Genomic DNA, 27,144 nt, shown 5'->3' with positions numbered 1-27,144 from the left:
ATAGATACCAGATTTATCCGAATCCAGGATAATCCCATAGTGTGCATTCTGTGGATTCACACTCATGCCAAACTAGCAGTCACCTGGACCGACTGCACAATCTATGAGAGCGACCGGCGGAATTTCATTAGCATCGAACTGCTGCCATCGAACTGTCCAAGTCCGCCATTCGTACCGGCGTTTCTTCACAAATACCGGATTTGTCTACTGTCCTTATCGCCATATCCTATATGTATCGTATAATAACGCATCGATAATAGCTACGTTATCGTTAACAACGCATGGAATCGATGATATCAATATGTCGAACGCATACGTGTAAAAACGAGTTTTACTTTACCAATAATTTCCGAGAATTTCGACAAATTTAATTAAAATTTAATTTTAATTCGAAATATAACTAATAATAAAATTATACAATGGATACTTACGTGGAAGAAAGTTTTAACAAATGATGGATTATTTAATTTCGATTTATCTATTTTGTAGTAATTAATCCGATTGAAATATGGAAGAATGAGATGAAAGAGATTTATCTAAAGATATTTAAATATTTTCTATGAAATATAAGAACATGAAATGCAAATGCTTTTTTTTTTTTCGTTAAAATTTAAACGATATTACACGGAATCTATGCAATTAACAATTTTGTCAAGATTTCCTACTCTGTACACGTACGTTGTGAGAATGTCTTATCAAAGTTGATCTTGGATTGGACCCAGCAAACACAAACTGTCGGCATCTTAACGAACCAATACCAATGTCGAATATAAGTGAAATCGATCGATGCGTTTCCTTCTTTCCACTATGCAATTTGCATGCAACTGTATGCATGCATTTGAATGCTCCTTATATGCTAATAATACTGTCAATTTATCAAAAAAAATTGTTAGAGTGTCGATTTGCAGTGTTTTTTTCTTAAATATATTTAAGTTATAATATATATTCATAAATATAATAGACTTAATTAACAATTTTACTATATTTTTTCAACTTTATAATAATAATTTTATTTAATCTATTAAATTAGAATTTATTTGTTTAAAATTTTATTTCTCTTTGTCGGAAATATTATCAAGGAATAAAAAATAAAACTTGAAAGTGAAACATCTTTTCAAACAAATCCTATCTATCGATCGTCTGCCATTCAAACATGAATAGATTAAAAAAACTTTACTCGATCTACAAGAGACTTGAGCCTGGTCGTAATTAACATAATGTATAATCCGCTTTAGACGGTGTGATCCGTCGATTCAAGCGTCTTATGAAAACAGCTCAAGCGATTTTGTAATGCATTGAAGGACTTGGGGCTATATCAGCGAGAAAATACATGTTAATGAGAATGTAATCTTGAGAGAAAAGTTTGGAATCTCACAACATTTTAAATATCTTTTAAAAATTTACTGCTGTTGAGTTTATCTAAAGAAAACATATATTTTTTAAAAAGGTAATATTATTTTTAATCAATTACAAGAATAAATATTTTAGATTTATTCTTATAAAATGTGGAGATCACAAGTGGAAGACTTGACTTTGTTTAGAAAACGATTTTTCACAAGAAATTTTCGCAAAAAAAGAAATATTATAAAATTAAACATTTGCAAGTAATCGTATATTAATTCTTTATAAATAAAAAGAGCGTGAATAAAGAAGAGGCTAATCCAGTTAGGACAAAGAGATTCTCAGAGAGGGAGCAAGAACAACCTTTGAAGAAAAGCGTAAAAAAACAAAAAAGAAGAAACAGGAAGGGATAAAGAGGTGCAAGGAAGAAAAATCCGGCAGGAAAAGAAACGTGGGTGCAAGAAAGGAGAAACAAGCCTCGAGTACAAAAGAGACAAGTGAAAGAAGCTGTGAGACTGAATGAAATGGTCGAAAGAAGGACGAAATAAAAGAGGAAGCGAATAAGAAAAAAAAAAATTCAACGTACGAGGAAAAGGAAAAAAAGAGAAAAAAGGAAAAAAAAATATACACGAGCATGGAAAGAACTACGAAAATAAAGTAAAATGAGCAAAACGAACGACCAACGAGGAACCTTGAGAGAGGTTGAAGGACTCAAAGAGGAGAGTGTGGATGGTGGTTGCTCCAGGGCCAATGTTCGCCAACGTCTCCCAGCCCATTCTGAAGTCTATTACGGATTCCGTGGAATTATGCCGATTAGCCGAGGTTTCCCGGAATTTACACCGGACTAGCGTTCAATGCTAGCCTCCGCGGCAAAATCTCATCTCGTGGAAATAATTAAAACCCATACCTACGTCGGCTCAGATCCCTCCAACACCAGTTTCTCATTCGACTACCTGTCGCTTCGGCTTCGACGTCGTCCAAACGGCGAATAAGAGCCAAGATAGATTATAAGTGAGAGAGGGCGCCACGAGTTGAGATGGTTCGCGTACTTCGAGTCGTGATCTGCGAATCTTTGATCCGAATCGTAAAATAGATTAGTCCGGATCGTGAATAACGTTTGTAGTGTGGTTGTGAATCTTTGATTTAAATTATAAATAAATACTTGGATCTCGTGTAGGCGACTGTAGTATGATTGTGAATCTTAAAATTAAATTATATAATAAATACCTGGATCGCGTTTCTAGTGTGATTATGACTCTTGGATTAGGTTAGGTTTATTTAAATAAGAGCTTGGATCGTAATTTTCTTGTAATTTGGCAGTGAGTGGTTGATTTAGAATAGATGTGAATAGTTTTAATGTTCTAGTGTGTGTAGTTCGAGAAGAGAATTCGATAGTAGACGGTTTGAAAAATCCTTGGCAATCTGGATATTCCGAAGGGAATATTACGTCAGGTTGCTTTATTTGTGACAGTCTCTTAAAGCGATGAAAAGTTTTTAAAGTTATGCAAAGCTATGCGATTTGACGATCAGGATTCTGTGGTAAAGTCATTCGTTCTGATTCTTGATGAGAAAGACATTTATATTACCGTAGAGAAATTTGATGGTTTCGATATCATTGAATGAAATAATTCTTTATCGATTATATGAAATAATCGATTTTAAATTCAATGAATTAATACGTATCGCAATATATTTGCTAAATATAATTCTTTTTTTAATAATAAACGTGATAATATAATATAATATATCGAAGATTATAATAAATCGAAGAAAAAATAATCTTATTATCGTAACAGGATAAACGATATATATCGATAAACGATACTCTCGGAAACAATACATATCGATACTTTCCAACTTCCTCTCGAGTTGAAAATCGAATCGTTCTTAGTAGTCGTCAATATGGCCGCCATTGATTAACGGAATCTTGATCGTCTCGTGTTTCGCGCGATAACGAAATATATATTATGCAAATGTGTTTGTCGTGCTCCGTCATCAAATTCGGGATTCTCTCGGAAGTGTGGGCAGGCTCGGGTTATACAGTGCCGATAGCATTATTATATTATTCGGCTAATGTTATTGCTGTGTTATGCGTCGGCCAATTAATAATATGGCGGCCATGGGTGAACGTTTCACACAGAGGCTCTCTCTCGCCTTCTCTTCATGCGGTATCAGGATGGAATCGACTTCGCGATAAAATTGATTAACGCAACACTAGTAGTGGCCAACCACACTTTACTGTTTTAAACAGATCACTCGAGGTGTACATACTACATTGATACAGGTAAATGAAATAGAAATTGGTTTGAATGAAAGTTCTACTAGAGTGGTGAATAAAATCAGATTTCGAGAATCACGATATTCGTTCGATTAAAACAGCAAAAAACAATGGATGGAAAACACGATTGTGGAATTAATTGTTCGAACTTGTTAATTTTAGAAGAATACGAAAGAAGGAGAAGAATATGAATTTTAGAAGAAAAGAATACGAATACCTGAAAAGAAAACGAATACAAAAGGTATGTGCAATAGATTTTATTATGACAAAAATCACGAGCATGAGCTTGTGATTTTTTTCATGATATTTTACGTGATTTATTTTACCTATTTATATAATTATTATTATTGTAATTAGATTGTGGATTTTATGCAAAATTAAATTTAAATTAAATTATGGATGAACATGATTAAAAAAATTTAAATAGAAATTTAGTTTATTCCTCAAATGTAATATAATATGGATATTTCATGTTTTTATATATATCATGTATATTTTACAGATTTTTATATATTAAAATATTGCATAAATGCATGAATATTCGCAGTCTAATTATAATAACTATATGATATACAATAGAAAGTTGATTATTCAAATGATTAATCGTCCGAACATAGGATGAATATACATTTAAAATAAGGTAAAGTCTAATAATATTTTAAAATAAGCATTCTAGAGTAGTAAAAACGATTAATTCATCTTTTTTATTATTTTCTTTTTGTTAACTATCTTTTATGTGTTAATCATCCATATTTCTAAATTATAAAATTTCATTTCATCACAAATTTGCTTCTTACTGATAAATTATCTGAATAAATTTCAAAATATTATATGATAGTTTTATATATCATTTATATCTAGGTATCATATATATCATCATTTATTATTAAATGATTTATAGAAAATGAAGTAGATCTAAAGGGATAGTAGAAGTATATTTAAAAAATATTGTGCAATTAGAACTATCTCTTTGTTTTTCAATTAGGTATTGTTTCTTTAAGTAATTTATATTATTATAGGTCTTTGTTATATTTTGATCCTATTATATTATGAATATGATTATTCCAAATATCATACTATTAAATATCTGATCAAATTATTATACTAATTATCATATAAATTATTATACAATATAATAATACAATAGTAATATAATATAATAATACAATAATTAAAATATCTTTTCCATATTGATTTTTTAATTATCATGAAATCATTATTCTTTTGATATTCTTTTTCTTATTCATTATTCTTTTCTATTCTGAAAATCCCAAAGTTCATTATATAAATTTTCGAGAAGTTCCACATGAAATTTCGGAATTTCAAGTATATTTCTCACCTCTCGGTTTATGATTTTCCAATACCCACTTCTCTAAATGTCCTGCCGTATTCTGTCCGGGATATAAAAGATGGCAACAATCAATGATATAGCTATATGCAAAAGTTTACGACATGTCGGTTAAAAGGGATAAAAATCAAGAATCGGGAAACGAATATTAAGAATTTGGTTCACGAGAGATTTCACAGATTCGACTTACAACAATCTTCTTTTAGGATTCGTTTGGATTTGATTAATTATCAGATATAATTATTGGATTATCGAAAATTTGAAATTCTTCTCGAATTTCAGGACCTCGTCTCGATTCGTTTAATTATCGCGTATCGAATACATAAAAAAAGAAAAAGAAAAAAAATAGAAATTCAGTTAATTATTGGAAACTTAATTCGCAAAATTTTAATCAAAACCTTCCTCTCTTCTTTCGTATTGAAATTATTACAGTAACCATTTAACTATAATAGAATCTGTCCAGGATTACGTTCAACATTTCTTTCCTCTTTTTAAATTGTACTAAATCTTTTGAAACACCTTGAACGTTAAAGACCGTAACACGACACGCCCCTTAGTAAAGAGAACCGTAGGCTTATGGTGGTGAGCGGAAGTATTAAAAAAACTTTCCCTTTGTTACGAGATAACGAGTTATAATGGTAGCCCGGAAAAGTTTCAGCTATTCGTTTCTATTCCAGCGACTTTTTACGCTGGAGATGAGCCCATAACTCGGCACAAACTTGTCGGTTGTTCATGGACAATCATTGTGGACACAAATTATCAATAAAAAATAAAAAATTCCCGATCTTCGTGACGAATGAACCGTGATTTAAACCGTTGTTTCGTTTTTTTTTTTTTTTTTTTTTATACTAAATGTTTAAAGTTTATATCATTTTTATGATTGATTAAATATTGCGTTTATAGTCGTTGAAAGTGAGAAAAATAAAACTTGGAAAAGTTCGATAATAAAGAATAACGATACGAATTGCAAATTTTTAGGTTTCGAGGTGAAAATGCTTTATGTGATGTAACACATCATAAACATGTGCATTCATATGTTAATTATAACTTTTTAAAAAAATATTCTTTTTCTTTTTTTCAAAATTTCAATTTCAAAATTTTTTAATTCATCGCTATTAATTATGAGGATTTTTCTGACAAGACAGTTGATTAACGAATAATAGTAATTAAATTGTAGTTATTTAACAATTATCACCGATCCCTAAATTGCTATTTATTAATTATCTGTACACTATATTAATTACTATCACTAGTAATTACGTTAATGAGTCATACGTAAGCTTAATACAGATTTATCAGAATGATCCTCAATTAACTTAATTGCCAAATAACGAGTGTCGATTAATTGCAAATCTCTCTTCGTAAATATTCGCGGCCGGTTTAAAATGAACTTGAAAAGAAATTGATTCTCTCTAGTTGAAACCCATTGAAATTCTCAATCGCGTTGAAAAATATCGTTGCTGTTAGAGCCAAATGGATTGTCAAGTGTTATCGATCCGGATTAATAACAATAATGCATTCTATTCACATTTCGGAAATGTAATAAAAAATTTGAAAACTTCAAACTTGCGTATGAATTTTCTGAATTTCAATGATCTTGTATCATGTAATAAATACGATATTGTTTTAATTTTTTACAAAAAAGGGAAAGAATGGTTGAGTTTGCGTTACGAAGGAATTTATATTATTTAAATAATATTAATTTGTATTTCAAATAAATTTCAATTTTAAGCTTTTAAATTAGATGTATATTGATAGCTATGTTTAATTCAAAATTAAATTAGCGTAATGAAATTTCATTGAATCAAGAGATACGTGTGTACGTGATTATGGATTATTAATTTTAATGTCATATAATAAATTTATAGCATAGTAGCATTGAACAAAATAAATATTTCTATCGATAATTTTTTCATAAAAAGTTCATTCAAAAGTTCAGTTTTTTTTCTGTTCCTGACTTGGAATAATTTCGCTTTTCAATTGTTAAGGAAGATAACTTTGAATTTATTCGCCGAATACGAGATTTATTTTAACAGTGCTCGAATAAATTTCGGTATTTATCTTTTCCGTATGGAAATCTTAAAAACGTAAATGTCCCCTTGAACTATCGTTGAAATCGTTTCGAGATTTAATATAAAAATTACAGCGTCTAGATTTCGTCAGTAAATTTTTTACGCAAAGCGTTGAAATTTTTATAATCTGCCTCTGAAAAGAGATATCGATTATTATCGATTGCTGATTAATTCAAAATTTTTATATAAAAATTCCAGCAATAAATATCTTAAAATTTATCCGTTTTCCTTTCTATTTGAAAAAAAAAAAAAAAAACCACGGTATTTTCTTTATTTACGCGAGACATTCCGTAACATTCCGACCTGTTTAACAGATTCCTCGAAATTTCTGCGGAATTTCCTTTACATTCCATACCTTTTTTAACATTTACGAGTTCCACTTTCTTTCTCGAAAAAATATTTTTAACCTATTTCAACATATCCTTGTCAGCATACCAAAATAATAATCGACATTCTTCTTATCATTAACGTTAACAATTATCACATAAACACACACCAAGTGATTCTTATCTATTAAAATGATTGTTGAAAAACACACGTTACGAGCAATCTTCAGTTTTAAAAGGATCGTACGATTGTAATTATTGTAGCACGTCGTTGCTAGTCGTTGTTGTTACCTGGCACAGCGTTCATTAAAAATGTGAGAGCTCGATAAAATTCGGAAACACGAGGACAGCAGGTTATTACTCGGTTCCGGAAGATTGCGGTTCCGACCGAGTCTTAACTTGGTTCACAACCCTCTTCCGGGTTACAAAGGTCGACGTTTTATGGGTTTACACGTGCCGTAAGATTCGCGATAGGGCGCGAAACGTGCCCCGCAGCTCTTTACCTTTGCACACACGAGCCCTTCGTTTGCGGTAAATGTGATTCATTGGACGATGTTTGGAAAATCACCAGTTGATCCCATTATATGGTACGTAATCGTCGATGGGGAGGAGGGATGCTTTATGTCATTTTTTTTTTCTTTTTTTTTAATTTCTAGATTTAAACATTTTCCTCAACAGATCGAATTCAGACACAGTTCAATTTATTTTCTAGATTCTAGTGTTATTTATTCTTTGGTGTATTCTTGAAATTTGATAATCCAGAATATCGAATGTTCAATTTCATTAAAAAATCACTGAATTTCTGTGTGTTTTATTATACTCTTTGAAATACTTTTCGTTAATTGTTCATCAAATTTATTTTTTATCTACTCTTATTCCCGTAATGTTCTTATAATAAAAACAAAAATGTGTTGCATTCGCGTATAATATTAAAGGAAAATAAATATTAACCGAAAGAGGTGTCCGTTAACAGTAGTAATAATCAATATTAGCTCAGACGTACGATACGATAACACGATCATCTATCTCGAACATTTTTTAATTATCTCTCTTATTAAAGTAAGCGTCGAGCCTCTCGTTTAGAGAATTACAGTTCTTCCATTCCTAACACAAATCTTTAAAACGCCACTTGCCACTTCGTCTCGAACGATCGAACATCATTATTCGAGAACGTTGAAGGGAGAGTTGATAAACGAGTTACGGTCATCGAGGCAACCGTTTACAAGCATATCATCCGAACAACTGTAGCTCAGACACAGTAATTGAGAGCATCAAAGTTTTCCTTTATTCTGGTCGGTGCATAGAGGGAGAGGGAAAGAGAAGGGTATAGGCAGATGGAAAGAGAGGGAGAGGGAGAGAGATAGAACGGAGTCGAAACGTAAGTTTGTTACACCCTAGAGGCAAAGTTTCGTGATATCCCGCAAATGAATTTGATAAGCCCGGAAACAGTATTGATGCAGCGCCAAATATTTCGGTGGAGGAAACTATTTGCAAACACGGTGTAAAGACGCGTTATTGCATTATTTTATGGCTGATTTTACCAACGTCGACACGGCCGCCGCTAAATTATGGAAGGATGAAAGTTGTCCTGTCGCGTGAACGGGTATTAGTTTGACGAGAGTGGCGTTGTCGCGGCTCTAATTAATGATTTCTATCAGATCGTTCCTCGTAATTAATGCACGTGTGCATTCTGAGCATCATTGTTCGTAAACGGGTAGCTTAATTATTTAATTCTTTTTTTTTTTTTTTTTTTTTTTTAGGGAAGAGAAATTGCTCCATTTATCGCATATTTAATTGATCGTTACAATTTAATCTCACGAGGGATTTTTCAAAATTTATTTTTCAAACGAAGAATATTCCGATCGTATTACAATTTTTATCCAATCAGTCACCAAGTTTATTCACCAATTCGTTAATATCGGATTAATAATAAAAGGATTTATTTTTAATATTAAAGAACGTAATAATAAATTTCAAACGAACTAAGAAAATTCGCTTAACGATACGACGTCCTTAAGAACGAAACGAAATAATTTCACTCGCCTATTCCTCCGAACAAACTCTTTCGACGAGTTTATCCCTATCAGCCTTCAATCGTCGAATCACCTCCCCATAAGAATTCCTCTCGCATCAGGCCAGACGGTACCCGACTTCCGTAACCCGAAATCGTGGCTGCCTGTTTGGCGGCAAGTTTATCGGGTTTCGCGGCGATTTCTCAAACTTTCAGCCGCTCGAACGAGCGCGAACAGAAAGACAGGATTACCCTCTCCCTCCCTTCTCTCTCTCTCTCTCTCTCGTTCACCACCTCCTCTCTCCCCGGCGATTTTCCCTCCCTCCCCCCATGGAATTCCTTTGGGAACTTTCCGATATTCATATCTGCTTGCTACTACATCAAAAATTCCAACCTCGCCCCGCTCAGCCCACGAGTTTCTCCTCTCAGTTATAAAGGATTCGCAGCCACTTATGATATCAGCCTTCCATCTTATCCACCCATTCACCTTCCTCCTCTTCCTTATACCTTTCCATTCCATCAACCAACCCCTCCATGCACGCCGCTCCCTCTCACCACGTTCTACGTCATCAACGCCCGAAAACCCCTCTCCTTCTTTCTCCTCCTCCGAAAAAGGGAGGAGGAGGGTTCTAAACGTTCGTTCTCTCTCTCCATCCGCTCTTTGTCGCTTCCGATCCGTCCAATTTTTCTTCGCCCTCCCTTCGAACTCGTCTCTTTCTCCGTCCCTTCCGGCGTTTCCTCGCCGATCTGGATTAACGAGCCGACCCTTTTTCCATCGTCCACTTGGAACTGCCCCTCCATCCGGCCCGTTCGTGACTCGCCTCGAAACCAGCCCCTCGATATATAGAACACGGGTATATCGCGAGTTATCGCTGCTTCTTTTTCCTTCTCCTTTCTCATCCTTTTTTTTTTACTCGTGTCTCTCTTACTTTTAATTTTACTATTCCTCTCCGGGTAGTGGTCTCTACAGTTTTTTACGATGACGCGGTGTTTTTATTGATTTCGATAAGTTAAAAGTTGGAGTTGTTCCATCTTCATTGCTCGCCCGAACGAGCTTATTTTCATCCGGAATAAGGGACGTTTACGTTGAATAAGGGGAAATATTTATTTCGTACGAGATTAGTTCCGTGTTAATTAATTTATGAAATTGTTTGTTATTGCGCTGTAATTTGATTTTGATTTTTAGTATCAATATTTCTTCGTACTTTTCTGCCAACTCTTCGCTACAAACGAAGCAAATTAGGGGGTAATCTTTCAAAATAACTTGAATGATCGATTGCTGAAATATCTCGTCGCGTTGAATTATAGTTAGATCGAGTTATTAACACGGTTATTCGATCGATTCCATACTCGACGCTGTTAATAATGCGCACACTTATTAAGTTTGTACCGCGTAAATTTTGAAAATTTTTAATTTCCTTTGAAATATTTTAACAAAAATTCCCCCTTAAAGAAAGAAGCTTCGTCTGATGAGAATTTCTTTACCAAAAAACAGACTTCGCGACGAGGCTATTATCTGAAAATACACCAGATCGATTCTCGATCGTGTTGCAGTATCGCCAATAAATATTGCAAAACATTGGTTAAAAAAAATTTCAGAAATTTCCCTATATTTCTAGGAAAAATAATAGTGCTGCTGGCACACTCTCGATCCGTGGAATTGTATGAAAACGCACAGTTTCGATTCGAGGGGGGAAAAAATCGAGCGCGGCCAGTTTACTTGACCTGTCGGCAAACGCGATTGGTTTCGTTAATAACCACAGGCGAAGCATCAATGGCACACGAGGTGGTAGGTCGGGGTTGAATAACCCGGTGATCGATTCGAAACGAATAAATGCAATTTAATTAATGCCGAATGTTCGCCGAGGTTTTATTTACCTATTGTGTTACCACGGTCTCGCGATTTCATCCATTCCCTCGCCGCACGCCTTGGGGCGGTGATCTTTAATTAATGGCCGGACGTCGAGGGCCATCCCCGTCGTCGTATTGCGGATTAATTCGATTCCAAGTGTCTACTAATTATCGGCGGGCTAGAATTGCGTGGTTGTCATAGGATCGAAATTCTAGCAGGAGGAAACAGGCCGTAAACCTTTCGCGTATTGGCGGGTTTCCGTATTTACGTGAAACAGAGACAACTTTCGCGCGTTTCGTGAACGGACAGAGAGGTAGGCAAGTGGAGGAACAAAGTGAAGGGAGAGGAAGAGAGAGGGAGAGCTGCGAACTCGTTAAGCATGAACGACCGATCGTTGGAGGCTTGGAAATCGGTTGCGGTGTAAACGTCACGTTTCAGAGGGCGTCTACAATGGCTCATTAAATTGAATAATCATCGAGGTCATATCCAAGCCGGCGAGGATGCGGTATCTGCAATTTACTTGGCCATCGGCCGGCAAAGTTATGTTAGTCCAGTTGGCCAAGTACTATCATCGAGTGTATTGAGTCTGGACGGGATGTCTACAACGATGTTTGTCTGACGATCCCGGTTACAAACTGCCATGGCAAGATGTTGGTTCTTCCTATCCCTTCGTATTGACTTGATGAAAGTGGCAGCCGGTATATAAAGTAGCGCTTATATGTTAAATAATAGGGTAACTCTACTGGAAATTAACAACAATCTTCATCATTTTTTTTTTTTTTTTTTAGAGGAGAAACGTGATTAACAAAGATAATACGATTTTTTACGTATCCCTTAATCTTAGCTATTTATAAAAGGTGTAATTTTAATTTTATCACGTTTTCGATTCTTCCTAAAAAAAAATATCCATTTCTAATATCTATAAATCACTTTCTATTTATTTCAAATCTTCGCGATAATTCGAAATTTGTTCAAATACACGGAAAAAACGGTGCCTTGTACTTTTAATCGCAGCAACATCGCACGAAGTGATCGCGTACTTCCCTTCGGCTACAAGAAAGAGGAGGCCTTCCTCTTTAAAGTGCTTTTTGTTTCATGTCGATACGACGCTTCCTTTCCGAGATACGATCGTTTAAAGCGGAGCATATTTCTGAATATTTTATCACCGTCTCTTCTCTCGCTCCCGACACTGACCTATCCGAAGCGCGGCCGCCGCGCGTTGGTCAGTGACAGACGCTGACTCAGCGTTATTTTTACTGTTACTACGCGACCTACGCATTTCGAAGAAGGAGAGTAGGTCACGGCGATTCGCGCGCCATTCATGATCGTCTTAAGCGATGCGTTTTGCGCTCTGTAAACTCGAGCCTTTATACCTTTGCGATTAAATCGAGATATCGACGCGAAACAAACTGCATTTTTAATCGCGCTATCAATTTTGAAAATTTGGGAATCTTTTTTCCACGAGTATTGGATTACAATTTAATGCCTAAGTATCGTATCGTAAGTAAGAACTCGTGTTTGTCTCTAATATTATAAATTTTTAATAAATGAATTTTTTTAAACGCAAATTTTTTACAAACTCTCGAGTGCAATCGTACAACGTCGTGTGCGATTCGTAATAAAGAAGAACATGTTTTAAAAAACGATGTTTTAATTAACATTCGGTATACTTACTGTTCACACTTTGCTGCTTAAAAAAGATCCAACCGATCTTGAAATCTCCTTCGACGATCCTCCGCAAAAAAGTTATTACATATCATCCTATGTTAATTTACACTCGCGATACATACGTCGATTGAAAAAAAATGATTAAAACGAGTTTCAGAGAAGAGAGTGTGCCAATTGACAACATCACGTACCTTCGGGCGTCAATTTTATTCGTCCAATATTCTGTTATAAACCGGGCATCGATTTGGCAACGGATACCCGCAATCCAAAATATAATAATACACGCATCGACTCGTTGTCACGACGTATAATGCCCTCGATGAGTACATATTTTCCATCGTACGCGATAATGCACCGGTCAGGACGACGGACGTTTATGGGATATCCGTTTATCACGTGTATCGCTTAATTAATCACTCTTCGCACTTTCATTGTTCAAATCGGACAGAACCAATTTGGCTTTTATTACTTCGCGTATCGGATTCGGCTCCATAACCTGGTGGCCCAAACATTCCCGTCATACTTTAAAGAATTATACAGGATAAATTACCGCAATAAACGTCTACATTAAACCGCCTCTATTAAACCGGCCGCATTATTTAGAACTCGTTAATCGATTTGTAATCAACCTTCGTTTCCGTGATTATTCATTAAAGATGAGGATCGATCCTAATGCTCTTTACTGCGGATCAAATGAATCGTATATCGAGATCGTTGCACAGTTGTTAATGGAACTATCCACGAATCCTATACGCATTGAAATCGTGATACACTCGTAATGGAGCTGGCTAGTTAAATATCGACAAACAATATTGTTTGGTGAAATGTTCTGAAAATTTTTTGTCCGAATAAATCGATCGAAGATTCAACGAACGGTGGACGGTAATTCAATCGAATTATATTAATATACTAAATACGATCACAGGATCGGCAGGAATCCGATGGATATAAATAAATATTGTAATAAATTAATAAATTTGTCGAATGTGTGTAGTGAACAAATTTTTTAAGATAGATTTTGTAACTAGGATAAAAGATAAAATAATCAATCGAATTGTTTTATTGAAATTAGGATTGATTTGAAATCACGAATTCTCTCCGGATATATTTTCGGTCTTAAACTAGTTTCACAACAATATATTCCCGTTAAGAGGTTTTCCTCTCACGCGGATAAAAATAGAGGCGAACATCGACGCATGTCTGTAAACTTCGCTCATCATCCATGCAACTTTCCACCCCCGCGCATATTTCCCCTTTTCTCGTTCACCCGCAATTTTTTTTACATGCCCGTCGTCTGTTCGCCGGTGCCACGCATTAACATATAATTTTCGCCTGCAAATGTCGAAGGAATATCGTCGTCGTAAAAAGTGTTCATCTTGAATACGGGCATAGATGCGTGGATATATTCAAAATGATAATATATATATATATTCGCGGGACAATTTCGAAACAAACGCGAAAGTTATGCAAAAATATATGAATATGGATTTTTATGTAGCTAAAAACGTGTTCAAATATTAAAAAAAAAATCTGTTTTTAATTATTTTCTAATTTCTCTTTTCGTTGAGAATTTATACATATATATTATACAATTACCTCCAGTTAGGAAAGAGAATAATTCTTATTCGTTCTCTTCGTTCAATTTCTTGCCTCTATCTATTTAAAATTGGACAATGAAAATGGACGAATAATGATGACGCGTATAATATAATTATAAATCAGCGTTTAAATAAATCTCCAAGAATATACACGCCAAATTTAATCCTCCAGATTTCGTCCAATCTCAAAATGTTAATTCCATGTCCAAAAAAAAAAAAAAAAAGGAAATGTTTTCCATCACATTTAGAGCATTTAAAAAAAAAAAAAAAAAAAAAAAAAACAATCGTAGTATCAAATTCCAACGAAAACGAACAAAAGGATCTCTTTAACAAAGCCACATTCGTGGAAAAAAAGGGGGCAATTTGTCCATGCATGAATCGCACAGAGAGGAAGAGAGAGGAAGAGGGGCATTTCCGTTTCGAAGACACCGACTTTCATCTCGTTAGATCCGAAAACCGGGCCGTGTGAAACAGGATTTCGGTGTTCGGCCATCAGTCATTTTCATGACGTGGTGGCGGGGGTTAAACACGATACATTCCATTTGATACACGAATAACGGACGTTGCCCGATGTCTCTTTGAACGATATAAATGGAAAAGCTCGCCCTTTGCTTGCGCCCTTTGTGCCTGGCAAGCGAAGGGCACCAAGTTGGATGATTTTGTTCAGGGTCAACGAGTATCAATGCTTCGAATGTGCCGCCTATTTTTTTCTTTTTTTTCAACGCGAAACATCGCGCAGACTCCGAGCATCTATCCTATGGGACGAACGATGCAGAAATATGTGTATGTATATATATTTTTTCTTTCCTCTTTTTGCTCGTTCTTTTTTTTTTTTTTTAAATGAAAAAAGGTAGGCTCGTAAATGCGAGGAGCATAATGAATCTACTCTTGGATGGTGGAGACGCTTGATGGATTTTTCTAAAATGAAATATTATATGTTGATCAGGGTGGATTGGAAGATTAATGAGATATTGGACCGATGATGTCGTAATCTGAAATTGAGAGAAAGCAAAAGTCGTCAATTTAAAATTTTTTGATATCCATAATATTCATAAAATTATTTTATGATTGTATATATATATATGTTATGAAATATTTTCATAACATTCGATATTTATTCTTTAATGGAACAGCATTGATTTAAAAATTAAAAAGATCATTAACCGATATTAAATCATTATTAGCTAACCATCGTTATGTTGTAAATTGACAGGATTAAAAATGATGGACAGTAAAATTTATACATTAATCGTTTCTTTATTCAGTTTCATATATATATATATATATATATTTATATTTATATATATTTATATTTGTATTTATATTTATATTTATATTTATATTTATATATTTATCTCCTTTGGTACCAGCAGTGCGATAATTCATTGGTAGGCTTAGTACAAGTGTCCATCACTGGGATCACGTTATTACATGGTACATTATTTAATTACATTGACGCAGGTATGCATATCGTTAATTATATTCATATATATATATATATATTGCATACATTATATTAACTTATTACATATGTATGCGCGTGATTATTGTACAGTAATGCGATGCGTCCTTAAATATTCGAAGGGGAAGATGATCGTATTCACAATAGGAGAAATGTTTCTCATTTTTTATTTCTTTCCTTTTTAAATAACATTACGTATGTATAGTGCAAAATATATTAAGGCCAGACCATTTACAGAAGGACAATTTTTTGGAATCCTTCTCAAAGGCTAACCGTTCGATATACGTTTACTTTTTTTACTCTCTCTTTTTATTCTGGTTTTTTCTTTTATTATCAAATCGGCACATGAATACTAATCATCGTAAATTGATGATAATGGATACTAACACTAATTTCGCGTCCGTTAAGTAATTAAGCATTAGAAAGTCGAGTTTCGAGTTGGATTGAGATTGTTTGTTACAAATGAAATTGATCGAGTGTAGAAGTGGAAAGAGGAATTCTCTGCGATGTTGTTGTCATTTTTTAAATTATTTTCATTGGGTATCTGAATATGGGATCAGAAAGGTGATCATCTTAATGAAAATGAAAAAATTCCAATATAAATTTTTGAATTAGAAGGTAACGTCGTGCATTAAAATAATATTGATATATTAATATTTCATTTACTTACGTTTGATGAAATTGCAATATGCATAAATGTTAAGATACCATCTTCAGATACCTAATGAAATATTTACAATACTATAAAAATTCAGATGTTGATAGTCTCGAGGATCATCTTGTTTTGAAATCGCTTAGAATTCAGAAGGAAAGATATTTTCTTGATATTCAAGGAAAATACAACGTGGGTGAAACGCCATCGATATGTGTTCGATATGAATCTATTTGTATGTATTTTCTTAAACAATTTTTCTCCTTCGTCATTAAGCTTTCACCCACGTGCTCTTTAACTTACACTATTAAATTCGGTGCATTTTTTTTTTTTTTTTTTTTTAGAAATATTAATATTCATTGCGATTTCACTCGATTTTTAATAATACATTCGTAAAAGATCTGAATTTTTTTAGTAGTGAGAACAGTTTATGGAACAAAAGTATTTACATCTTTTCATAAACAATGCACTACCAATTAAATAATATCGATAATATAATATATTTTACAACACGCTTTTATACCGATTGCTTTTTGTCTTGCATAAATATACACTTCATTTCACTTTACACGTTTAATTGTCTTTATAATTTTGCAAATTGAAAAATTGAAAGTTACAATTTTAAAACGATTCCGGATTTCATAAAGAATTATAACATGATGGAATATAATAGTGACGGCACGTATTTAATTCTAATATCAAATAAATTATCTAATGATCGATTAACAGAATATCTGTTACGCTAAATTATTATTAGAAAATTCTATCAATCTTTCTTCGTTTTGCATTATTATTCGAAGAAGAGAGTCGATAGAATTTTTTTTCTTTTTTTAAACGTAAAATCTATGAATTTTGTTTTATTGTAACGTGGAAGGCCGATTTTACTGTAATTTGATTTCATTTTTTTTATTTATATCTTACAATCTATTATATAGTTATGTATATATATATATTTATCATGTAACCGTCGTAAACACCTACAGTCAACAATTCAATAACTTTAATAATATCGTTTCATTATATTCCATATTTTACACAATCTACACATAAATGTATTCTCATATCCACTGATATTAAATGTCGCATTTAATTCTTTCTTTCTACTAACGATCCATCCATTCATTCGTACTTCACTCATTTTGCATATTCATAATTTGGTTTTAGAAGTAGCTTTCAAATTATCATTATAATTTAATAACTTATTCGGAACGATTTTTCTTGTTTTTTTAATTCTAATCATTGTTATTTGTAAAATCTTGAATTGTTGCGTTTCCAAATTTTTAAAAAAACTTTCAAAACTTGTAAATTCAAATCGAGTAATTTTAAAAAATTTTTTTGATTTTTAATAATTTCGTATTTGAAACTTTGAAATTTTTAATAATTTTCGAAATAATATTGTTAATTTTTTAAAAAATTTGTTGGATTATAAATTCTCAAATAAATTTAATTCTTCAAAAATTCAATTAACAATTGTATAAATTAAACTTTCTTGCATTTTTAATTTTTTTTTTTTCTTTTTTGCACAATTCACACTTTTTCTTTTGAACGAAGTGCTTCTAGTTTAATTATTAAACTGGAAGTCAGGAGCAGAGATTATTTTCTCATAAAACAAAAGAAATTCGTTCCGTCGAATAAGTTAAAGAGAAATTAAAGCTAGCGTTCATTATATCTCACTTCCTAATTAAATAAAATTCGAATAAAAGATCTCTCGAATATTAACAAGATGATATCATTATCGAAAACATTGTTGTATTAACATCTTGCATGATTGAACATTACACAAAATAAAGCGTAAAAAATATTCACGATGCGCGTTAATAATAATAAAACAAAAAGAAAAGATGAGGAATAAAAAATCAGATTGACGAATGGAACACGGTACTTTTTTACCCTAAATTCATACGTTTTGGCACGTTCTTTCAAGCGAAGCGAGCATCAGTTTTTACTTTCTTTTAATTCCATTTCACAGCTGAAACGAATATTACGTAAAATTAGCAATCGATTTCTAATCTTTGATATACCAAATAGAAAGTTTCATAAAGATTAATCTATATATATATATATATATTTTGAACTCAAGAAACTACAATATTTTCCAATCAACACAATTCAAAATTTAAAAAGAGATAACAAATCACACGTATATCTTCGAATCTTGCTCGCTTCATTTATAAGTAAAAATCGTACGTATGTATATCTCCTAACGTTACATACCCGTTTAAGATGCGCACACATGCACACGCTTGCAAACGATCACCCATAATGAACGACTGACTCGCCGTAATAAATGCTCGACGATACATTATCCCTCTCCTCTTATTTTTGTCGATTGCAAAAGCAAAGGGGTTCAGGGGAAGTTTACGTTTCTTACAGAGTTATAGCTCGGTATAATTTTCACTTTATCCTTATCTTATCGTTTTTCATTTTTTTTTTATTTTATTTTACTTTATTTTATTTTATTTATTTTATTTTACACTACATTACTGGTGGAAGCTCATCATACGAACAACGTGGCGTTCACTGCATGCACACCGATAATAACAGTATCGAAAGCACAGGATACAACTTCGTTTTCACGCTCATACGACGACGAATTTTAATTAATGATTTTGTGCTTGATCGCGCGACTCTTTTCTTTTTTTTTGGACTTTTTTTCTTTCTTTCTTTTCTTTTCTTTTTGCTTTCTTCTTTTTTTTTTTCGTTTCACCTTTTATTATACTCGCGAGGGATGGAAAAATGGGAGCTTAAAACGCTGCACGTTGCACACACGCTGAATGAATCGACTATACTTTTATACTGTTGTGGCAGTGCATTTATCGTTATCGTTACACAGATAATTTTTATAACGTTTTTTTTTTTTTTTTTAGAATAAAGTATGATCTTTTGTTGGTTTGAAATTATTCTTATCCAGTTTCGTGACAGATTCGTGAATAAATATTCGAGAAGAAAATTTTTGATTATGCGTTGTTTTGGTGTTTATATACGTCTTATATTCACATTGGTGGATATTTTTTTAAGGATTTAATTTGTATTATTTTATTGCATTTCTTTTTTACGAGATATAATGATATTAAAAATTTGAATGTTGATTGATCTCTTCCTATCAGAGTTTAACTTTATTATGTATAATTTTTTTAAATTATACGTTTTGTCATTTTTCCATTGAGATTTTCAATTGGAATATGAATTTAAATTTTTGCAATTTTTTTGAAGGGAAAAAAGCTGTGAAAAAGTTGCTTCGGTTTATTTTCGTAGTAAAGATTTGATTTACAATATTCGTAGCGTAGTATGTTTGTCTGGAAAATTTACGTTTAATTTGCAAAAATTTGATTGCGATTCTCGATTAATTATTTATTAGAATTAACGAATATTATATATTCGTAAAATTAATAAGGAAATTGATCGATCCAATTGTTTCTGTTGTTAACGAAAGAACTTTTTTCCATTTTTGAACTCATTAAAAGTTTAAATAGAAAGAATAAGTATGAAATATATAATTTTATATAAAACTGAGCAAACTTTAATTCAAATATTAAAAGATGTATTTTTCTTTGCTCGCTAACTAAATTTTCTACAATACAACTTTAAATTACTTTATTAATCAAGTAATTTGTCAATTTAATTTTCCAATTCATGTAACGATTACCATAAATTCAGTTCGTACTGTACAATTTTTTTTTTTCTTCGCATTTATTACAAATCTAACGATATCTTCAGACTTGTGTACTCCTAATCGTTGCTTAAAAATGTCAAATTAATTATCACTACGTTGTAATTGATTACGGATATGTATTGGATTCGCATAAATATTGCTGATAATTGCCAATTTATTTCTTGTTCTTCATCGAAAACATACAAAAAAAAAAGAAAAAAAAGAAAAAAAAAAGAAAAAATAAAGGAAAGAAAAGAAGAAAAGGAAATAATGGAATTCACATTTTTCCTCTCGATGATACCTACGTCAACGATGAAATTTCCATTCATTTTTTTCATTATCCTAGTGAAACGCGTGAATAACGTTCATGTGAATAATACCGTTCGTAATTTTAATTGGGCTCATTAGTAAATGTAAAAAATTGACGTATGAAATCTCCGTGTAAATTTTTTTAATGATTATTAAGCTACTAAATAAAGAAAGGAAAAAGAAAACTAATTAGAATAAAAAAGAAAAAAATTAGCCAAATTAAATTTTCGCAAAAAGTTTCATTATCGTGAAACAAAGGATTCTTTTATCATTTTTCAAATCTTTCTTTTTCTTCAGGTCTATGTACCTTTTTTTTTTTTTTTTTTCAAATAATCTTCTCGATTATTGTAAATTATCGCTCAACGAGTTCGAGAACGAAGTGAGAATTATGAAAAGCCATCGAACAACAAATTATCCAACCATCCTCCGTATCATTTACGAAATGAAACGTTGACTCGTTTTTAATCAAATCAAATATTCACACGCGTTTCTTTGTGCTCGTTGACGAGCTACGTAACTAAATTTCACGTTTATTTATCTCGGCTGCCTGATATCCTTGTCAACGATTATAATAATAATATCTACTTTCATCGAGGAGAAACATCCTCTCCTCTCTTTCTCCTCGTTTTCCCTGTACCAGTGTTTCTCAACCTATTTCTTTCTTTTAAATGACTACATTTTTCAGAATCACTCTTTGATTCTTCCTTCGTTTTTGCCCAGTTGGAAAATCTTTAAATGTGTTTATCCAAGCCAAGAAAATTAATATTCGTCAGCATTAATTTGACATTAAATCTTTTCTTCGACCTAAGCCTTGAAAAATTTTTATCTTGCCGTAATGATCGATCATTCTTCGACAAACGTATCTTATTAAAATCTGTACACAACATGTGAATTTTTAGAGATAGCCAAGAGATCTCAGAGAGAGATCATTATGATCGAAAAATAAATTCTTCGATCACCTTCAAAAATTTATTCATGCCACCACGTTGAGAAACGCTGAACTCACACGGACGTTGAAAAGAGACATCCCCTCCCTCCGTCGAAAAGAAGGACAGGTTGGAGAGAACGAGCACTAGATGATAAAAAAGAGGAAAAACGCGGGATTTAATAATTTCTATCATTGGAGCAGATAGAAGGGACAATTCGACGGGCCGTTTCGCTCGAGGAGAGGAAGGGACACGAACACGCGCCGCTAACGAGATATCTCGTTAAGCCTACGGACGAACAATCACACGTGGTGGAAGCGAGCTGTTCGACGTGACGAGAGATCTTCGTAAACTGCCGTTTCCCCGATATTCGTTAGAATATTAATTTCACGTTCGTCGCACGACCAGACGCGATAACGCACACGCCGCGGTGGTGAAACCGTGGACCGAGTTTATTGGAGGAAAGGAGATGCCTCTTCGATTTTCTTTTCTCGCGGAGTAAACAAAAGGGAGGGAAATCTAGCCGGGGCGATTTTTGCTCGATTTGCTTTCGAGATGATCGCGGTGTGGATCGGATGAAATTCGATGAATCGTCGAGAGGAGCAGGGGGTTGTTGGGGCATTCTCGTTATCCGATAGGCGTGCTCAATTTGTGGACGATGCCGAGCGAGAAGGATTCAATTTCGTTTCAATTTTTAACCACTTTTCGCTCGCTCGCTTCTTTTTTCGTGACGTGGCGTGATTTAGAACGGGTACGGTATTGGAAGTTTGGAGGGGTTAATTTTTTTTGTTGTTGTACAAGAAGAATTCTGTTTGTATTACGCTTGTTGGTAACATTTAGAGAAACGATGGAATTTATTTCTTGCACGTCTCATGAAATGAATGATGCTTCGAATGATTCGAGAATAGTTTTCTTAATTTTTGTATTTTTATTATTTCGATGTGTTTTTTTTTTTTTGGAGAGAGGTGTTTTAATTAATCGATTATCCGTCTTTCTTGAAGAGAGAAGGATAAGGATAATTGGTGATTCTATGTGTAGTATTGTCAAAGAGTGGAATAATAATTAAGATATTTTATCTAAAATTCCGTATGTACACGAAACAATATTAAATTATAAGGGATTAATGTGAAATAATTACAAAGGGAAATTATTTTAGTAGATTACAAAAGCGGATTGTTGGCTTTACGCGTATCCTATTATGTTTTGTACAAATTAAAAATGTATACGAAATTCTGGTATCATTTTCCGAGAAATTTTATATAACGATATATTATTATTTGGAGAATATTTTATAATAAAAAAAAAAAATAGAAAAGATTATAAAGTATCAAAGTTTTAAAATTCGAAATTCTTATTATATTATTAATTGTAATATAATTTCATACAATTCCCCGCACATAACATAAATCAAAAATCTCTAATTCTATTTTCATTAAAAAGAATTTGATTATTATTAAAAATTATATCTGATATTATGATCCCTTCTTAAATTTCAACCGCTAAAAAAAAAGATCATTTAATAGGCCAAGAGTACATATGTTTTTCCTCCCTTCCTTCAACCGGTTCAGTTTTTATAGTCATTTACCGTATTTAACTACCTGACACATTGGCGCGTATTTTTAAAACCACTTTAAAATACTTCTCTGGTCTGGTTCTTTTGTTGAAAGATCGCACGAGTGGTGCTACATTAAAGTGTGGACTTACACGTAGGTCAAGTAGATTACAGAGTAACAGGTGGATGGCGAAATTGCTCTAACGAGACGTGTCTTCTTAATTGGGAAGATAAAAATGCCCACACGGCAAAACGAATTTAAATTTATCGCCTTCCAAGCGATCGCGAGAATTTTGTGGTTAAAAATAAATTTTCAAACTTTCTCTTATTACACGGATGAACGAACGAATAAATTTTCACAAATAAGATAAGATATAACTTGTATAATTTGTTGTTCAATTCAGCTTTTATAAGTGAAGCTAGCAACGTTTAAATTTCCAAATATGGTAACTAAAAATTTGATGATAAATAAATATAGATTTGAATCGTGATATTTGATAAATTTCGCGATATAAAATGTGGACGTTTAATTGTTGGTTCTCACTTGTGTGTATATTGTACATTTTTTTTTTTTTTTTTTTTTAAATGATAAATAGAATACCGACTTTTGAAGAATCAGAGGATTTAGTAATTTTAGTTTGAAGAAATTTTTCGTTACAGATACATTAGATATATTAGTACTTTGGTCCAGTTTATTGAATTCTCGAATTTTTAGTTAAAAAGTATAGCGACAAGGCTTACGATACTTTTATCAGTCATTCAACAGTGCGGATCACGAAGTTTCGTATAAAATTGCTCTAATTCAGCTATACTCTTTTCACGTTTACACGTTACTTATTACTTTCAAACTAGACAAATATTATTGCGAAAAAGTTGTAGAAAAAGTTAATCGATCCAAAACGAAATATCAAAATTTGTATAAATTTGTATAGTAGAAGAAATTGTTGTGTGTAACAAACTTGTTCGACCTACATTTGTCGAATAACATTTTCGTGTAATTTTCGTCAATGAATTTTATTTTATAATATCATTCGTAAAATAAATCCATTGAAAGAAATAATACGAGAATGTTTTCTTATTCAACCGTTAAATATCCAAAATAAATATTAATAACTTAAAATAATCGTTTAAACACGATATGAAAAAATTTAAAAAAAATCGATCGAAACGAAAATTTTTATTCATAATCTTTACTTACCGAACAAATTCTGCAACAAATAACCCATTTCAATTCTATAATTCATCGGCTAGATCCTGTAGAGTATCATCGATGGAGTGATCGAACAAATGCAACGATGAGACATCGACACAAATGTTAACAAAATCATCGTTTTCAAAATCATCTTGTTTCGCGGTATAATAACGCATGCGTAAAAAAATACACGAGAGAAAAAAAATCGATGATCGTCGTCGTTGAAAATAAAAAATATATATGATTTCTTCGTTCTTTTCTTTTCTCTCTCTCTCTCTCTCTCTCTCTCTCTCTCTCTCTCTCTCTCTCTCTCTCTCTCTTCGTTAATCACGCGTGTTTTTCTTCTTCTATAACGTTCCTTTACGTGAAAGCGAAGAATTGGGAAAATGCTATCAAAAGGATGCAAGAGGCGGGTGGTAGAATGTCGTTCGAGGACGTCGACGAAGACGCGTCGTCGCCGTCGAAGAATGGCTCCAAAGTCGAACCTGTTTCCCGTAAAGAACCTTGATACACGTGATTCAGTCTGTGATCCCGATCGCCGATCGCCTCGTTCGTGTCATCCTCCCCTCTCATCAATTTTTTCGAGTGTTTCGGCAGATCCATATCTGCAACAGAGAGAAATTATTTCACGTTGGATTATAATTAAAGAAGACGTTTTTATGAAGACGTTCTCGACCGTTTCTGATGAATAAAGAACGCGAAATAATCCTGTTATACTCAAAGTTTTTAATTTGAGTATTATTTCAACGCAATATTCTCTTACTCGAAACATTCCAATTATTCGATTCGAAACTAGTAGTACGAGTCGTTGCATAGTCAGGCCTCGTATCACCACGTATTTATTATCGCTCGATGATCAAGAATATAATTCTTGATAAATTCTCAATTATACGAGAGAATTCTTCACGCGTAACAACGCGTAAGAAACGAATTTCGAACACGAGAAGACGACTATACCATACGATACAATGTCACGTTACCGATAGTTAGAAGGACAATTTAACTGACATCAGACGTCACTCTTTTTTTTCTCCTTTTTTTTTTTTTTTTTTTTTTACCGCATGCATAACTCCCCGATAGAAACTGGAACGGGGGGTGGTGGAGTGGAGCATTTTCACGCTCGACGTCACAGTACATAGAAGGCGGTATTGGCGGAAAAAGAGGAAGCAAGAATTCCACTCTTTGACGAGGAATTCCTATAGTGGATTCAATTTATACATGTATCGACATGTACACACTACTCTCACACTAATCTCTGCCGGGCATCTCCGTGCAACTGCTTACAGGCGATATTAAATTTGTGCTGCGGTTTCATAAAAATACTTGAGTTTTTTTTTTTTTTTTTTTTTTTTTTTTATATTCTCTATATTCGCCCCGACGGCGAAACCGTCGTGCAACTTGTTATATTAAAATTTCCTTTACGATTCCGTTCCTTCGAAAATTTTTCCACGACAACACGTGGACAAACTCTCCTACTCCCCCCCTCCACCCGGAGATTAATCCCGAAATGAGGAAACTTTGGATTTAATTTAAATTTGAACAACGTTGAATTTAATTCCATTTTTTAATGTAACGTTGGATAAAATTTATTGCAAGAAGGGATAATAATAAATAATGATAATTGTTTTTTTTTTTGTTTGTAGGAAATAATTTATTTCCTTTTTAATCAGATTTTCGAATTTATCTCACCGATGATCGTTTCGTGTTATTTTCTTGTGATTCGTGTTGACTCGTGGAAATAAAGCAATTTTATTTACAGATATTCGCCGAGTTGCGAATATCTTATGTACGCACACTTTATTGGCTTTTGGAATACGAACGAATAGTTGTGTATTTACGGGAATGTAAATACGATTTCTAATATTTTTACCGAATCAAGGGAGAATAAAACGTCAGCCGAGTACACATCTCGTTAGAACGAATACTAAAATTAGAATGTTATTTTCGCTGGAAATTTTTTTACATTATAAAAATCTGAATATATGAAAAATATGTACGCAAACGCGAGATGATAATGATAAATTATTCGAGCGTTCGTTTTTCTTTATTCGAAAAAAATTGTCTTCACAAATTCTTCTTCTTAATTAAAAAAAAAAAAAAAGAAAAGATATACATCGGATAACGAATAAATTAGTTATAAATTAGACTCGTTTATCGCTCCCTTTCGAGTAAAATGATTTTTCAACCGGCCTATCACGGGCGAGGGAACAATTTGATCAAGTTATCCCGAGGAATTGTCCGAGGTGGGGAAAAAAAAAAAAAAAAAAAAAAAAAGAGGAGAACAGGGGGAAAAAGTGCAATCTTCTATCGCGATAACGCAAGGGCCATGTGTTGCAAAATTGACACACCAGAAATTGGAAAAGGCGAAATGGGAAGTTTCGTCTCTCCCGCCCCTACTATTTCGATATTGTTCTCTAAAATTATTATATCCCTCAAGTAATTCACCGGAAATTACGGAAAATACGAAATAAAATACGATCCAAGTCTTTCCTCTTTCAACGTTCCACATAATAATAACGTTATGAGAACGAATGAATTTACGCAGCGATCATTTATTCGATTTAAAATTGTTTGAATAATCGATCGATTAGAAGTGAATTAAATTTAAACAAAAATAACTCGAAGAATCGGGTGAACCGTAATTGTAAAAAAAATTACATCCAATTAATCACAAAATCTTCCAATGCTCGAAAAACACGCACATCCCTCCTTCAAAAACCTATCAAAGCATAATCGAAACGTCGCGTAAGAAAAAAACTCCATCCTTCCATCGAGAATTTCGCAAAAAGGCTAATCGAGCGGGGCGAGGGCGTAACGAGCAATTTGCAGGGGGCCGGGTTCAATTTATTGCGTATACACTTCCTCGATCGGTTTCTGGTTCCGTACAGATGTTGCGGGGGGGATG

The 27,144-nt window shown here is 33.1% G+C and overlaps 1 protein-coding gene and 2 long non-coding RNA genes across 3 annotated transcripts in view; 1 reads left to right on the top strand and 2 right to left on the bottom strand.

Annotated features, from left to right (window-relative positions):
* Nucleotides 1-1,435: 1,435 nt before the first annotated feature.
* LOC147656407 (uncharacterized) lies at nt 1,436-2,948 on the bottom strand. Its single transcript, XR_015294497.1, has 3 exons — nt 2,569-2,948; nt 2,249-2,411; nt 1,436-2,125 (listed from the first exon to the last, which is right to left on the bottom strand). It is a non-coding gene; the product is annotated as an uncharacterized LOC147656407 (long non-coding RNA).
* Nucleotides 2,824-27,144, top strand: part of LOC147656406 (uncharacterized) — an 82,782-nt gene continuing 58,461 nt past the window's right edge. The window contains exons 1-2 of the long non-coding RNA XR_015294496.1: nt 2,824-3,625; nt 3,782-3,860. This is a non-coding gene — a long non-coding RNA (uncharacterized LOC147656406). The remainder of the gene's footprint in view (nt 3,626-3,781; nt 3,861-27,144) is intronic.
* LOC100867394 (lachesin) overlaps nt 24,600-27,144 on the bottom strand; it is a 60,747-nt gene continuing 58,202 nt past the window's right edge. The window contains exon 8 of the mRNA XM_031914920.2: nt 24,600-24,844. Within this exon, the coding sequence (XP_031770780.2) occupies nt 24,600-24,844 (245 nt within the window). The remainder of the gene's footprint in view (nt 24,845-27,144) is intronic.

This window comes from Apis florea, unplaced genomic scaffold (assembly GCF_048593485.1).
Source record: "Apis florea isolate Af1SG1 unplaced genomic scaffold, ASM4859348v1 contig_3772_pilon, whole genome shotgun sequence".
Classification (NCBI taxonomy): domain Eukaryota; kingdom Metazoa; phylum Arthropoda; class Insecta; order Hymenoptera; family Apidae; genus Apis; species Apis florea.
This window is presented reverse-complemented; position numbering and strand designations above follow the sequence as displayed.